The following is a 14,933-nucleotide window of genomic DNA, read 5'->3' on the forward strand; positions in this document are numbered from 1 at the left end:
AATTGTAATGTGTTACAGCATGTGTAGGTAAGAGGAATGCATTTCATGCTTTTTGTGTAGTGTTTTATGGTAGTTCAGAGATGTTAGCAGCCTTTTACTGAATATTTTCAAAGGAAGCAGGTGCCTCCACTGCTGGCACTGCACCCTGTGCTTCCTTCCCTATGTAAGTAAAAGCTGTAATTAAGTGGGCTCACAGTGATGTGTCAGGGAGCAGCATCTCCCCTCTGGATCTGAAAACACACCCAGGGATATGCAGTGCCTTTACTTCTCTCTTGAATAAAAGAAAAATCCCTGTGGAAGTGAAACAAGCAAGCTGGGCAATTTTTGAAGCTGGCAGTAGACTAAGTTGGGTGGATTTCTCTCTGAAGACTAACAGGGCCACATTCTTGACCCTGTTCCCATGAGATACAGCACCAGAGCTTGCATTCCTCCCTTGTCTCAACACGTCGAGGTTACACAGCCCAGGCTCTGACAGAGATGTCCTTTGAAGACTCTGAAGGCTCATGAAATCTGCTGAGATGAATTGCATGGGTTCATGCTGCAGATATAGAGGGGTTCCTCCCTGCCCTGCAGGGACCTCTGCTCCCCAGGAACGTTTCCTTCTGCCTGCTCTCCCGGCTCTGCTGGGGTTTGTGGCACAAGGCAGTGCCTAGGATGTGGGGACCTGAGTGCCATGGGCACTGAGGCTTCTGCTTGGGGTTTGCCATAACCTGTGATCCAGGTCTCACCTCATTTTGGCTTTCCAGGTGGTGTTGGTTGGATCTCCCCCTGCTGTTAGTGCAGGAGATGGATGTAGGAGGTGGTTCTCACAGGAGGTGACTGCCTGAAGCATCCCTTGGATTGTGCAGGGGCTGTAGGCTGAATTCCCACCCTTTGGAGGGGCTTTGGCTCATCAGACAGACCCGTTCATTTGCCTGGGCAGTGACAGACGGGTCGGTGCATGGTCAGAGGCAGGGACCCCCTTGCTGCCCGGCTGTCCCTGCGGGCTGTGCCAGCCCCCCACGGCAGGAACGGGCTCCGAGGCAGGGAAAAGGCAGCGCAGAGCACAGCCCACAGCCTTCCTTGTGCTGGTGTCGCCTGCCCCCAGCTGGCTGTCGCGGGCTCTGGCTGGAGAGGGAGCCCCGCGGCATCCAAAGCCAGGAGGGATGAGGGAGCTGGACCCCCCCTGCACACCAAACTGCCTTAGGCTGCAGGGCAGCTCCCCAGAGCTGGCAGGGCAGGGATAACCCCCTGTACAGCAGCCGGGGGATGCCCCAGAGTGCTCCCTGCTCCGGGTGCTAATTCCTCATCATTCCTCCCAGGGAGCAAGGAGGTGAGCAAAACCCCCTTGCCAAAGGGGTAAATGTGCTGACACCAAACAAGGCAACTGTGAGGCCAAACCTTACTGCCTCCATTCCCTGCTATTCATGTTATCTTAATTTTGGTGCTATTTGCCTAATTATATCTGCTACTGTTCCCTGGTGACAGCTGCTGAGTGTCCCTGAGGGATCAGATCTAGACTGGGGGGATGTCACATCTCACTCCAGAGCCTCTGTCACCTCTCTGGAAACATCAAGGATCCCATGGTCAGCCTGTATTCTGCCCTCTGGACCACTGCAGGTGACCAGCTGGAGATCCTTGTTGCTGGGAAGGGAGGGCACAGGCTTGGGATGTAGCCTGATTCACATCCCCTCTGTTGGTGCAAGCACTGCTCCTGCAGCTCCTCCTGCCTTCCTGCAGCAGAGCCATTTTGATGGTGTAACCTGCCCCTTTGAATGCAGACTGTGACCCCATGGCCAACCCAGTGCATCCCTTGAAATCATGTTCTTTTGGTGGTGCAGCGTGAAACACAGTCCTAGCCATGTGTCCAGGTCTGTGCTGAGAATGTCAGCTCTGGTCTGCCACCAGAAATGCCACCTGCCCTGGCAGCAGTGCTGGATGGCCAATGGCAGCCAGAGGAAGCCCTGAAGGGCCTCTGTTGCCTTCTGTAGAGCAGAGGGGACACTAAAGCTTGAGCCCTTGCTGCTCAGATACCCCATGGATGTGTGGCCTGAGCCAGTGGCACCTTTCCTTAGGTGCTGTGAGAGTGCAGAGACTGTGCCTGACTTTTGCCTGGTGCAAAGTCGGGCTGAGCTTCTGCTGCCCCCACATCCCTCCCCATCACCAACAGTTTTGCCCTGGGAAACGTGGGCTCAGCCTTTGACTGAATAACATCAAGGAAAAACAGAAAGAGCAACTGATGCTTTTTGGTTTGTTTGCACCTAGCTGCTTTAATGTTGTGTTTGTGTGACTACCTTCACTGGTTAAAATGCACCAACCCCATCTTCTCTTCTTCTTTTAACTGAGCACCCTTTTCTCTCCCTTTCTTCCAGGGAGCTGATTGCAAAGCTGAAGTCCCACAGCAGTTTTTACAGCAGCTTGCCAGAGTACATCTGCAGCCACAGCTCTGCTGTTCACAATGACACCCTTTGCTGGAACGGACAAGAAGTCGTGGACAGGTGAATCTCATCTCCCTTGCCCTCCTTCTCCTCCCTTGCCCTCCTTCTCCTCCATCCTGCTCATCTTTTGTTAACCAGGCACAGGAGCAGTCTGAACAGGGCATGCCTTGCTCCCTCAGGGTCTCTGTGCAGAGCAAGGGTCCAGCTGTGCTGCAGCTCACAGGGATGTGTGAGGTCTGCACAGACACAAGTGGTTGTGTGCTGCCCTCCACTGAAATTTCTGCATAGTGAAAACTCTGCATCCTTGGTGGGATTTGGTCAGGGTGAGCAGAGGCAGGAGAGCAGCAGCAGTTGGACACTGCTCCCATGGGAGAGTGCCCCACACTGCTCTGGAGCAGCAGCAAGGGCATTGTCCCCATGCACTGCAGGGGCTGGGGATGTCTCCAGCCAGTGCTTGGTGCTCGACAGCGTGGTTGGCATCCCCTGCCCCACCCAGGGAGGGCCAAGGAAGGCTCCCTTGTTGGATTTCTCCTTGCTGTGGCTCTCAGCTGGAGGAGGTGAGGACCACTGAACGCTGGTGGTGCCACTGCTGCCCTCTGACCGAGTCCTGGCTGTCCTCTCTGCATGGAGCCATTCCCACCAAGGTCCAGCTTGTGCTGTGGCTGCTTTGCCCTGCCCCACTCACCATTTCAGAGGATATACTGGTGGAAATTGAGGTTAACAGAGGCAGGCAATGCAGGATTCATACCATAAAGAGGAAGGAAGTGTTAATAGAAATGGAGATTTTTCTTGTAAAAATGCCCCTTGGGAATGTTAAATAATGTGGAAATAGAACTTGGAAATGTTTTTTTATAATTATACATAAATCTCCTCTAATCACCCTACTTTGCAAAGCATCCTTTGCTTTAAGTAGTTTGCATAAGGGAAGAAATATAAATAAGATCAGGAAGTGGTGAAATGTTGAGCTATTAATTATGACTTCTTGATCAGTAACTTTAGGTGGTAATTAGCCTGTACTTGCAATACTGACCTGAAACACTGAATAGACCAAAATAGCATCAAACTCTATTAAAAAAAAAATTACTCAACATCTAAGATCACAGGCTCAGTAAAATGTACTTAGGTTGCCCAAGGAGAAATGTGTCCTCTATTGGTACTTATTTCTGGAAAATCTTGGGTTTCCATGCCTGAGACATTCAATTAGAAAGAAAAAGATTATTTCAGTATTATCTCACTGATTGTTAATTAAAGCTTCTAAAGCAGGGCTATAAACACTGCAGCTCTGGAGAGGGGGGGCTGGGGTGAGGTCTTGGCTTACAACAATTCCCTGGGGTCACAGCCAGTGGCCTTGGTCTGGATCCTGTGGTCTGGATCCTGCTGATGTCACAGCTGGGGGAGGTGGTGGCAGTGGAAGGGTGTTGAGTCCAAATCCTCCTGCAAATGTAAGTTCAGAGCTATTTGCAGATCCAGCATGACTTCAGGTGATAGATGGCCTTCAGCTTTCTGCTGAGAGTACCAGGGGACCATCATGGGCACAGTATGGCACATCCTGTAGGTGCCATGGCATGCAGGGAGCAAGGCAAGGAGAGGATAAAGTCTGTGTGTATGAAGGGGGCACCAAGATTTTAGCCTTTGGCTGCTGAGTTAAGGAATAAATCCTCTACTGTGCCTTTCCACTCCTCTCCTTGCCCCCTCTGATCTGTTGCACAGATGTCACCATCTCTGCCAGCTCCTATGAAATATTAGAAACAGTTCCCTTACAGATATTAGAGATTTTTGCTGTGAGCAGGGAGACCTCAGCTAAATAAAGCTGAGCTAAGATAATGGTCAAGGGTGCTCTTCTCCCAGGACCCACTTGCAGAATGTTTCAAATAGAAAGATGCAGTTAAAATGTAGTTAAAATGATCTCTACTGGCTGCTTCGTGTGCTTTGATTTCCCAGCTTGGCATCTCTCTCAGAGTGTCTGGGAGGATTCCTGAAAATCAGGAGCATGTGAGGTAACAGTGCTGGAGTACCCCAAGCTGCCAGTTCCTTTATTTCAGTGTTTTCCCCAAGAGGGAGCCAAGCATCTGTTCATGGTGTAGCAGCTCTTACTCGAGCTATTCTGAGAATGTGTGTTATGTACTGGAGGAATTCTCTTCTTCTGCTGGGCTGGTGTGTGTCTGTTGGTGATCAGACTCCATCTTGCCACTTTTTGCAAGAAATTTGGTGTGGTTTGAATACCTAGTGTTAATTCCAGGGTGCTGTCCTGGTGCTTGTCCTGCATATGTGGTGGCTGCCAGGAAAAAGGATGGAGGAGACATGGTGGGGTGGTTCCTGTGGCTGGAGTGTTGGCATGGAAGGGCACAGGATCTGTGAAAGGACAAGCAGGGGAGCCAAGGATGGGGTGTTTATGCCCAGCTGGAGTGCCTGGGGTTCCACCTGGGGATGGATGAGGAGCTGACCAAGGGCTTTGGGGTCAGGATTAAAGGGAGGGCAGAGATAGGTGATGTTATAGTCTTGCTCTGCTTCAGGCCACCCCACCTGGAGTACTGGGTGGATCAGACCCTTTATAGACAGACAGGAGCAGCCTCACCTTCAGAAGCCCTGGTCCCCATGAGTGACTTCAGCCCTGGTCTCTGTTGGAGGGACAGCACAGCAGGGCATAAGCAATCCCTGGGTTCCTGGATATAAACTAGAAAGCTCCTGCTGAATCTGCTGGTCAGATGGAGACCAGGGCAGAGCAGTGATTGACTGGATTCTGTGCTTCCATGTGTTTCCATGTCTGGTGCTGTGTGGGCAGTGGATAAAGCTGTTTGACCATTGTTGGGTCTGTAAGGTCAGTGTGAGCATCTGTATGAGCATGTCCAGGATTCTGTTCTTGTAGGGATTGTGGCTACTTGCCTCTTGCATTTCTAATGTGGTACCTGAGTGTTCATTAAGTTAGAATAGAGCCCTACTGATTTATCCATTTCCAGCCCTCCTGTCATGACAGAATCTGTTAGTTATTCTAAGCCCTTTTCCCGTAACATGTTAAATCAAGCCTGGAATAGCAACTTCACAACCCTTGCCAGTGCACCCAAGGACTTGATAATACCAGCAATGTGTGTCCTGTTATTTGATGCAAACAGTCCCTTCTGCACTCTGCAGTCCTCCTGCTGTGGTTTTTCTGGCTTGGTATTTACTCTGTCCTGTTTATCACAGTGCTTTGTTACCCAAAGGCAATGAGAGTTTCTCTCCTCCCCATGGACTGGATGTGCTCAATGTGTTTCCACTGGGTCTCACTTCCCAGTTTGAGTTTTGAACCATCCTCTGTTTCCTCCTTGCTGTTAAGCCCCTCTCAGTTTGGGGCTCCAGTGCAAAGCAGCAGGCTGGAATATTTTATCCTGCTTTTAGTCCCTCAGGCTTTTTTAACTGAATCTTACCTTGCGACCCTTTGGGATCATTTGCTTCTCCACATTGGACTATCTAATGGCAAGAATTCATCTCCTTCCCAAGGTTTGATCTGTGGGTTAATAGTTTGATTTCCATCCCTATTGTGGATTTAGGGACATGGTGCCTTGAAATGACTGCTTGCAAACAGTGGTAACCACACAGGAAAGGTTGATTTTTCTGTAATGCAGAACAGTGCCTTGTGCCTTTTGCTGTGCTTTTGCATGGTTGAAGAACATAAGCCAAAGTGGGAAGAAAAAATAAAAGGCAACACATTCCTGCTTTTCACACTTTTCAGAGTGTGTAAAAACACACTGTGCTTTTATGGGACACCACAAAGGTTTATAGCAACAGCCACAAGTGGCACATTTCACCACTTGCAAAGAGCTTGTGGAGGGTCACAGTGCTTGGTGTTTGTGGTAGCTGGAGACCAGACCTGCTGGATCTGTCTCTGTGCATCCCTGTGCACCTCTTTGCAGCTTTCCTGGGCTCAGTTCCAGGCATTTCCTGAGACAGACATGTAGGCATTGTGAGTGTGCAACAGCTTAAACCTGCCTGACTGAGGGTTTCTGTGATGCTCTTCCTTTCCTCAGTCTTCATGCTCCATCCTCTCACAGACCTCCTGCTGCTGCTGTTAGGGGGTGAAATGTTGTCCTGCCTCTCTTATCCTTATCTCCATCCCAAGCAGGAAAAACACTGAGGTTGATTGTTATCACCAAGTCCTGACTGAGTAATTAGCTCATTTAAAGCCTTCAGCTTAAGTCAAGTAGGTGTTGAGATACCAAACTCACCTCAGTTTCTATGGGAGCTCAGTTTTGGAATCTGAAAGGTGATTCGAACTTTATATATAGTATCAGGGTTTTGCAGCATTTAATACTGAAAGCCTATTAAATCTAGATTCTCAGAGTTTAGTAATCTGCTTACATGAGAATATTCTTTTGAAGCTGTTCTGAATAGACTGACAGCAACATCTGCCCACTGCAAAACTTGTAAGCACATTAAGCCTTGATGTTAGATACTGCCATTTCCAAATTTCTCAAGACAAATGTGTACATTAATCTAAATCACCAGCATAACTCTTGTTTTCTTTGTACCAATTCAAAATTAATATATTTTTAGCACCTTGCCAGATTCTCTTCTTCAAGCTAGAAGTCTCATATTTCCCTGCTGTTGCCAACGTACTGTGGTTTGTTTTAATCATACAAATCATAAACAATGAAAGCACAATTGGAAGCAAGACAGGAAAAATGAGATTCTGTAATTGGAACAAAGGAAATTCCATGCCAGCAATAACCCTTTAGTTCATGAAGGGTTTGGTTATTTCTGGCAGTGCTGCAAAATATCTGATCCAATGGAATCCCCAAAGAGGGGGCTGTATAACTTTTCAAGCCCATAAAACACAGCTTTGTAGCAAGTATAAGCTATAATGAAAGGATAGTAGGCAAATTCAGTGGGTTATTGAGCGGCCCTGATAGTTTCCAGAGTATTTCAGAAAAGAAGATAATGAATCTTCCTCTATCCTGCTGCTTGGTCTCAGGTTTTTCCATAATCTATTTGTCTTGAACTGAAATAACAATAGAGGGAGACTTCAGGCTATCAACTCCCATTGTTTTGTTATGAGTATTACAGTTTTTGCTGCTCCTGCTGAAGTCCCATCTCCAGAGCCAGGTGATTACCTGAGACCTCTGCTTAATGACCAAGGCACCATCTGCAGCACCCTCACTGCTGCAGAGCTTTGTGTGGGGTGGGTGGGAAGGAGCAGCTCTTCTCTTGGCAGGGAACTGACACAGCAGGATCTGAGGGGGCTCTCTGAGGCTTCCAGGTGTTGATATTTGGAAATCCAGCAGAAAATGGTTCCTTTTTAGTTAGGTGAGAACACTCCCCACTGAGAGTGTTGGATCCTCCTGGCTGCTTTTGAAGCAGCTTGTTTGGAGCTGCTGCTGGTGTAAATTGGCTGCGGCATCACGAGCTCTGCAGGGACTGCCAGGACTCTCTGCAAGCAAGCAAACAAAGCCAGGAAGGCACCTGAGAGCCATACACCCCACCTCTCCCCTGCTTCTTGCACTCCCATGAAACAGGTGCCTGCATCTGGCCATGGTATGGTGGGGACACACACCCCATATGGAAGAGGAGAGCTGGGGAGGACCTGCACCCCTCACCAGCCGTGTCTGGGATGGGGTGGGACTGACCAGATGTCTCTGGGCCATCTGTCTTTAGAGAGGAAACTGTCAGGGAAAGAATTGTCACCTCTTCTTGGAGGCTTGTGGGCACATCCAGGAGTTGCACCCTGACTGCAGGGCAGGATGAGTGGGTTGGAAACAGATTTTCAAATCTTTTGGCCCCCACTGCTGATGGGACACTGAGATTGTCTCACTAAACCAGAAATTAGCAGGGTCAGAGAGTAAAATGTTCAGTGGCTTCACTACTGTACCACCTTTATTGACCCATGAAAACCAGCTGGAGGTAAGGGCTGGGTTCATGAAAGGAATGCAGGAATGGCAGAACTTTTCTTCCCTTTCTCTCCTTTTTCATTTCTTTTGCTTCCTATGTGAAAAAGACTCGATGTCAGTGATCTGTAGTAAGTTACATCTTGAAATGCAGAGCAGCTTTGGGGGTCTGGGGGAATGTTGCTCTCTCCAGCTCAGTTACTAACTCTTGTGCACTGAAACCTCTGAGTTGTGCTGTGTCTGTGTTGTGTTTGTCCCCCACCCTCTCTCTCTGACAGGTGTAATTCAGTGAACACAGATAGCAGAGGGAGAGCCTGTGAGGGATACTGTGCTATTTAAACTGGAGATACATTTGAATAAATAATTTGCAGCTGGAAGGCAGGCATGAATTAATTGTTATTTGAATGACATACTTTCCTTTTTCTAAAAGGTGTAATTCTTTATGTTTGACTTTCAGGATTGCTTTCTTTAAATCACTTGTCAGGCATTGCAGTAACTCACCTCAAAGCCTAGCAGGGCCGAGTAGGATGAACACACATCTTACACTCATTGCCATGTATTTAAATAACATTTGTCATCTTGGCTTCTTTGCTCTGAAATGAAAGCTTGGAATGAGCTGCATTTGGGCTGGAAAGACCAAACATTGACAGGAGGCATTTGTGGATGGTGGACAGGAAAGGAGAGGGAAATCCCTCAATTTGACAGCATACTTGGGCATGTGTGTCTGGTGGGTGAGAAGAAGCAGGAAGGGTCTGCAGTTGTACTCTCCCCACAGAAAACTTCAGATTATTGGTGTTTTCCTAAGCTGGTTGTCTTTAAAGTCATTTTTAATGAGGGCTGCTTATCAGCACATTTAACAATGTGAATTTATGTTTGGAAAATACCACATCCCCAGCAAGAGCCATACCCGGGGAGCCCAGGCAAGGGGATGCTGCTGACTGACGTTGAGACACGTCAAAGAGAAAAGTATTTTGGGCTTTGCCTATGAAGTGTGAGCCAGACCATGCTCATGTTGCAACACTGATACCCCTTCAGCACAGAGACCCCCAGGGACTGGGGTGGGGGCTTTATCCTCTGTGCATATTTGCTGTTCCATGCTGGTATCAATCCCTGTGGCAGAGGCACGAGATGGTTTCATGGAGTGGCACAAGTGTCCTGCAGAAGGGGTTGGTTTATTGGCATAAGCTGCAAACAGCTCGAGATGGCTCTGAGATTTCTCTTTTTCTGCACTGATTGGAGAATATATGAGGAAAGTGGTGCTTTGGCTTTTTTGCCTGTGAGCCCACCAGCCCTTCAGCTTGGGGGGGATGCAGAGGAGCCTGCAAGGGTGCTGTCCTGGGACCCCTAGCTGGTTGGGGTCTGCAAAGGCATCCCTCTGCCATATTAAGGTCAAGCTGCTCAGCCTGGGCTGCAGGGAGGGGTGCCAGCTGCCTTTTCCAGCTTCTCTGGCATTTCAGGAATGCAGGTCGCTCACTGAAGCTACATTTCAAAGCTTTTAACCCTTTGGTTGGCTGCATCCCACATGCCTGAATGTGGCCACTCCAGGCTGGTGCTGGGGCAGAGAGTGGCACAGCTGAGGGGATCTGGTGCCCCCCTTGTACCTGTGCACACCAGGAGGTCTCAGCTTGGAGGAAGTGTCCCCCAAAGCCCCCCAGTCACACAGGACCATGGCTCTGCCTGGTGGGATGTAGCAGGGCCCCATGTATCTCCATTTTTGCAGTTCATGCTCAGAGGTGTGCAGCTGTGGGCCCATTGCCTTGCTGCTTCAAATGGCTGGTGTAATGGTGCAAATGGTTCATCTTGGGTTGGGTGCATTCCCTCGTATCTGGCCAGGTGGGAGGCACAAGGAGGTGATATTCCATTTCTCCAACATCACTGTTTCAGGGAGAAATCCCTCTGCTAATGCTTTCAGCTTTGCTTCCTTCTCTCGTAGACTTTTTCCCCTGAGAAGGCTGATCTGAGGTCCTCACAACCCCAGCAGAACCTTCTGGAGAGCAGTTTCAGTCTCTGGTCATGGAGTTATAGTGTAGTATTGCTGTAGTACTGTGTTCCTCCCTCCTGTACTACTTTGTGTAGGCTACAGAAATCCTCTCTGACAGCTGCTGAGTGGATTTCGCAAGGGATTTCGCCCACTCAAACCCAAGCTATTGTGTTTGTTTGTATAAAACTGTTTAGGAGAGAGATTGTATTAATTTAGGGATGCACCAAGTGGGCTTGGTTCTGCTCTTGCTAAAACCTGTGTGAGTTTCCTGATTAAATCTCTGAAACCACAGGAGACCTTTCAGCAATGTACTTCTGAGTTCCACCAGTGTTTTGAATTAAATTTACAGTGACACCAAAGACAGGAATTTCTTTGTCATCTTTAAACTCAGGCGTGCTGTGGATGTTTCCGTCCAGTCTCCAGATGTGCTTGCCAGGTCGGCACGGTGGCATTAAGTGGCTGTGTGACAAATGAGCAGCAGGGTTAATGGCTCGGTGCTCCATCCCCATGCAGGAAGAGTTTCAGCAGCCGGGCAGGTCCGTGCCTGCGGCAGCAGCCTCTTCCCACGAGATGGTGCTCGGGGCATGCAGGGCTGTGCCACAGGGGCAGCCTGGCCCCAGCCTGGCCCCTTCTCCCCATCACTCACCCTACACCCACCCTCCAGCTGCACCTGAGAGGGCTTTTCTGCCCTGGGAGCCAGTGTTTCTCAGGTATAGCCAAGTTTTGTGCTTCCCAGGATAAGGTAACTATTTTTAAAAAAGGCGTTTTTTGCAAAATGTTGAGTCCTGAGCCCCAGGGGCAGGGTGTTGGGGTCAGAGCTGGAGCTGTGCTGGTGCTGAAGTGCAGGGGTGGGATGGCTCTGCAGGCAGCTGGGGCTTGGGAGAGCCAGGCTGATGAATCTGTGATGCCTGTACCTGGAAAAGCTGCTATTGCCTGGAAAAGGAATTTACACAGTGTGTGTTCCTGTGCTGTAGGCACAAACACCTCCCCTCTCTGTCCTTGTTCCCGTGTCATGTCTTCAGTGCAGCATCTGGCAGGGTTGCCAGCCATTAATGGAGATGCATGTGGGGAATGCCTTGTGTTGGGGACCAGCTGGAGGTGCAGAGAGCTCCTGTACATGGAACTCCTGCTCTGAGATGGCCTTGGAGTGGAAATCTGCCTCTGTTCTGTAATTAAACTGAGTATTTCAGGTCAGGGCAGATTACCAGTATAGATCTGGGGTTGCCTTTGCATCCTCACATGTCTGAGTAGATCTCATCCTCTAGTTTAGAGTTTAAGCAGAGTTTAATCCAAGCCCCTCAGTGTGCCCTGATAGCTCTTGTGGCCAAATGTCCACATGCCTCTTGCTTTCCACCCTAGCACAGCATCCTCCCTGAGCTGGCCCCACCATCCCTCCTATCTCCCTCCCCTTCTTCAAAAGCCTGCTAAAGTCCCACTTTCTCCCCAAAACCTGTCTGAAATGGGCTGACTGTGACTGCCTGAGCTTGCCTGGCAGCTGAGGGTGGAAGATGAGCTGGGCAGGGGAGCAGGGAGCTGACAGACAGGGAGGCAGCCACCAGGGCTGGTGCTGGGAGCTGGGTGAAAACATGATGTGTAGGAGATGAATGCAGGAAGGAAAATTGGTAGTGTTTTCCCATGGCACTGGAAAAACAGATGTACAGTAAAGCAGACTGGTGCTGGTGTTATCTCAGTGATCTCACTTTAGAGGCTGTGCCCGGGTTTGGTAGTGCCTGTTCTGGCTGCCAGCTCTGGGAGATGAGGACTTGTTCAGTGCTTACAGAGCAGCACAGCCCATCACTGGGGCTCTGATGAATGGCAGCAGAGCTCCAGAAGGCCCTGGTGTGCTCTGTGCCACTGCTGGGGCTGCCTGCAGGCAGTGGTGGCAGCCAATGGCTCTGGCCCAAACCTGAGTTTGAGTTTGGTGTTTGTCTTGTGCTGGAGCATCATCAGCTGTTACCCAGGTTCTGAGTTCTTCCAAAGGCAAGTGTGCAGCAGTTCTGTCCCTCATCCCCTCCCTTTAATCATTCTGGTAAACTTTGTCATTCCATAAATCTTGCAGTCAGTGAATGCATATTTCTTTCCTAAGTGCTGATGAAAAAGCTGAGTGCAGCTTGGCTGTTCTCCTCTGCAGAGCTGCCCTGGCAGTTTAATCTGCTCTGTGGGGCTTTGCTGGCTCTCCTGGTACCTGTGTAAATCAGGACAGCCTGTGGTGCAGAGCCCAGCTCTGTACCAAAGTCAGGGTACGTTCTGTCTGAGCAGTTACTTTGATCCCTAAGGCTGGATCTCATCAAAGACTGAAATCAGGATTGTTTGACAACACCTATTTTCCATTAGCAATGTTGACAGCATTAATTATATTCTGATGCTTTAATTCTTTATTACTGAAATCACACATCAGTGATAGTCATTATTTTGCAAGGGGGTTGATGTTATGCTAATCAGCTTGCAGTTAACTGGGTCATCCCACTCATTTTTTTGTCTGTGGGCACAACACTACTGCTCTTGTACTGGAGTCTCTGTGGTCTGCCAAGATTTATTTTAAACAAACATGAGCAAGCCAGAATTTCTGAGCCAGCTTTTTTAGGACTCTTGGGTGCAAGTTATGTGAAAATATTTATCTCTATTGTATACTGTTTAACATCTTCCTTGGTTACTAATGGACTGGAAAGGACTTCATTGTCCTCAAGTGATACAACTACATCATCTTGCAAAGTCAGAGCAAAAATGTTTATGGGAATCTTCTGTCCTTTCTTTGTCATTATTAACTGTCTTGTGCTCTCTGTTTTGGAAAGGGCTGGTGCCTGTCTTGGGATTTCTTAGTTTGTACTGAGCTTTAAAGATCTCCTCTCTATTAGCCCATCACATCATGGTCTTCTGTGTTCTCATTCCCACAGGTACAGTCCCCAGATCACAAGGAATGGAGCAAAAGCCCAGGCTGGCAACCATGAGGTGAAGGTGAAAGGTCTGGAGCCAGTGATCAGCCAGATTATTGACAAGCTGAAACACATCAACCAGGTTTGTGGCAGACATGCCAGACGTGCCAGCAGGGCTGTCTCAGTGGGCGGTTTCCAAATCAGGTCAGCCTCCCCTGCACCCTCAAACAGAGATCCTGGGTGCCTCCATCTGCAGCAGCCCTGTGTGCAGAGCCAGTGCCACCCCAGCCCTGCACAGCACCAGGCCCTCAGGGCACACATGGCCAGTCCTGTCCTGTTGGATGCTGTGGTTCTGCATGGTGCAGCCTCCCAGGACTCAGCCTGTGCCTGGATCATGTCTGGGTGCATGGCTGCAGTACAAGAATTCTTCTGCTGGGCATCCATGCCCTTGGCAGTGCAGTTTCAGGAAAGATGGAGCTGATGGGGTGCCCTTGAGCATGATGTGCTGGCCAGGGGCCATGTGGCACATACCTGATGTCCCCTCTGGTTGGAGGAGTTCCTTTTGGCATTGCTCATGGCTGGCAAGAAGGGTCACTTTTTTCTTTGCTGTAGCTCCCTGGGCATTCTCTCCCAGTCAGTAATGGGGAAATGGCAGAGCTGGATGAGATCCTTTCTGCTGGGGAGGAAGCTTCCTTGCCACTGCCTCAGACCTGGCATCCTTCCTGGGACAAGCAGTGTCTTGTCTCTGCCCATTATGCCACGCCAGGCTAGGCCTGTGAACCAGCCCAGCTCTGCCAGGGGGTTAGGTGGCAGCTCTGCCAGGGGTTTAGGTGGCAGCAGGATTAGGTGGCAGCTCTGCCAGGGGTTTAGGTGGCAGCAGGATTAGGTGGCAGCTCTGCAGAGTGTTCAGCTTGTGGCTGAGCCTCCCCAGCAGTGCCTTAGGCCAGCAGGGCTGGGGTCTGGCTCTGTGTGGCACTGAGTGTAGATGTCACAGGAGCTCAGGGGTGTTTCTCACAGGCTGACAGGGATGGGCTGGGCTTGCTGCTTTGCTGGGACACAGCACTGGGACCTCACAGGGCAAATCCTCGGGTGCTAATGCTGTTAACACAGCTGAGCTGCCCCAGCTCTTCCCAGAGGGGACCTTGCCCACGAAGCTCTGGGCAGGGCTGGGTCCCTGGGGTTAAGCCCAGCTTTGCTTCCCAGCCGGGTGGGCTGTGAGGGCGGCTCTCTTTGGAGCTGCTGGCTTAGCAACTTTTCTGCTAACCTCTGCTTTCCTGCCAGGGGACTGCCAGGGACTGTTTTCACAGCCATTCCTGTTTAACCTCCGAGGCAGGCATGCCTCATTAGGTGCTGTCTGGGAGCAGGATGCAGCCGGGGATTTGGGGTCCCCTGAGCACCCCACAAAGCAGGAGCTGCCATTGGCAGTGGCCCTACAGCCTGCTCTGCCTTCCCACACGCTCCCTGTGCCATCTGCCAACAGCCCATCATTATTAGAAGGGGAAAAGCAGGGGGAATAGCACAATCAGCTCCCTATTAAATGGGGTAGAGGGCAGGCTTCAACCTGCAGGTGATAATGATATTTTGCCATTCACAGTGAGAAAGTTGCAGTGAACAAAACATGGTTATTATGTACTTGAAACTGCTGACATAAAGTGGTTGTGAAATGCTGGCTGCCAGACTGGGTCAAGTTAGGTCTTTGCTGAACAGCTTGGGCTTCTGAGGAGTGGAGGTCTGTGGGGTGGGAGACCCTGGGTAAACACTGCTGTGCTCAGCTCAGCTGTTTGCAGCAGCAGAGTGGCTCTGC

General features: G+C 49.8%; 1 protein-coding gene across 2 annotated transcripts in view; it reads left to right on the forward strand.

The window, feature by feature from the left end:
* Positions 1-14,933, forward strand: part of GPC3 (glypican 3) — a 140,653-nt gene that overhangs the window by 85,646 nt on the left and 40,074 nt on the right. For both annotated transcript variants that reach the window (XM_030967571.1, XM_030967572.1), the window contains exons 5-6: positions 2,352-2,477; positions 13,151-13,271. In XM_030967571.1, coding sequence (XP_030823431.1) covers positions 2,352-2,477; positions 13,151-13,271 — 247 coding nt within the window. The remainder of the gene's footprint in view (positions 1-2,351; positions 2,478-13,150; positions 13,272-14,933) is intronic.

Source organism: Camarhynchus parvulus, chromosome 4A, assembly GCF_901933205.1.
Source record: "Camarhynchus parvulus chromosome 4A, STF_HiC, whole genome shotgun sequence".
NCBI classification, from domain to species: Eukaryota; Metazoa; Chordata; class Aves; order Passeriformes; family Thraupidae; genus Camarhynchus; species Camarhynchus parvulus.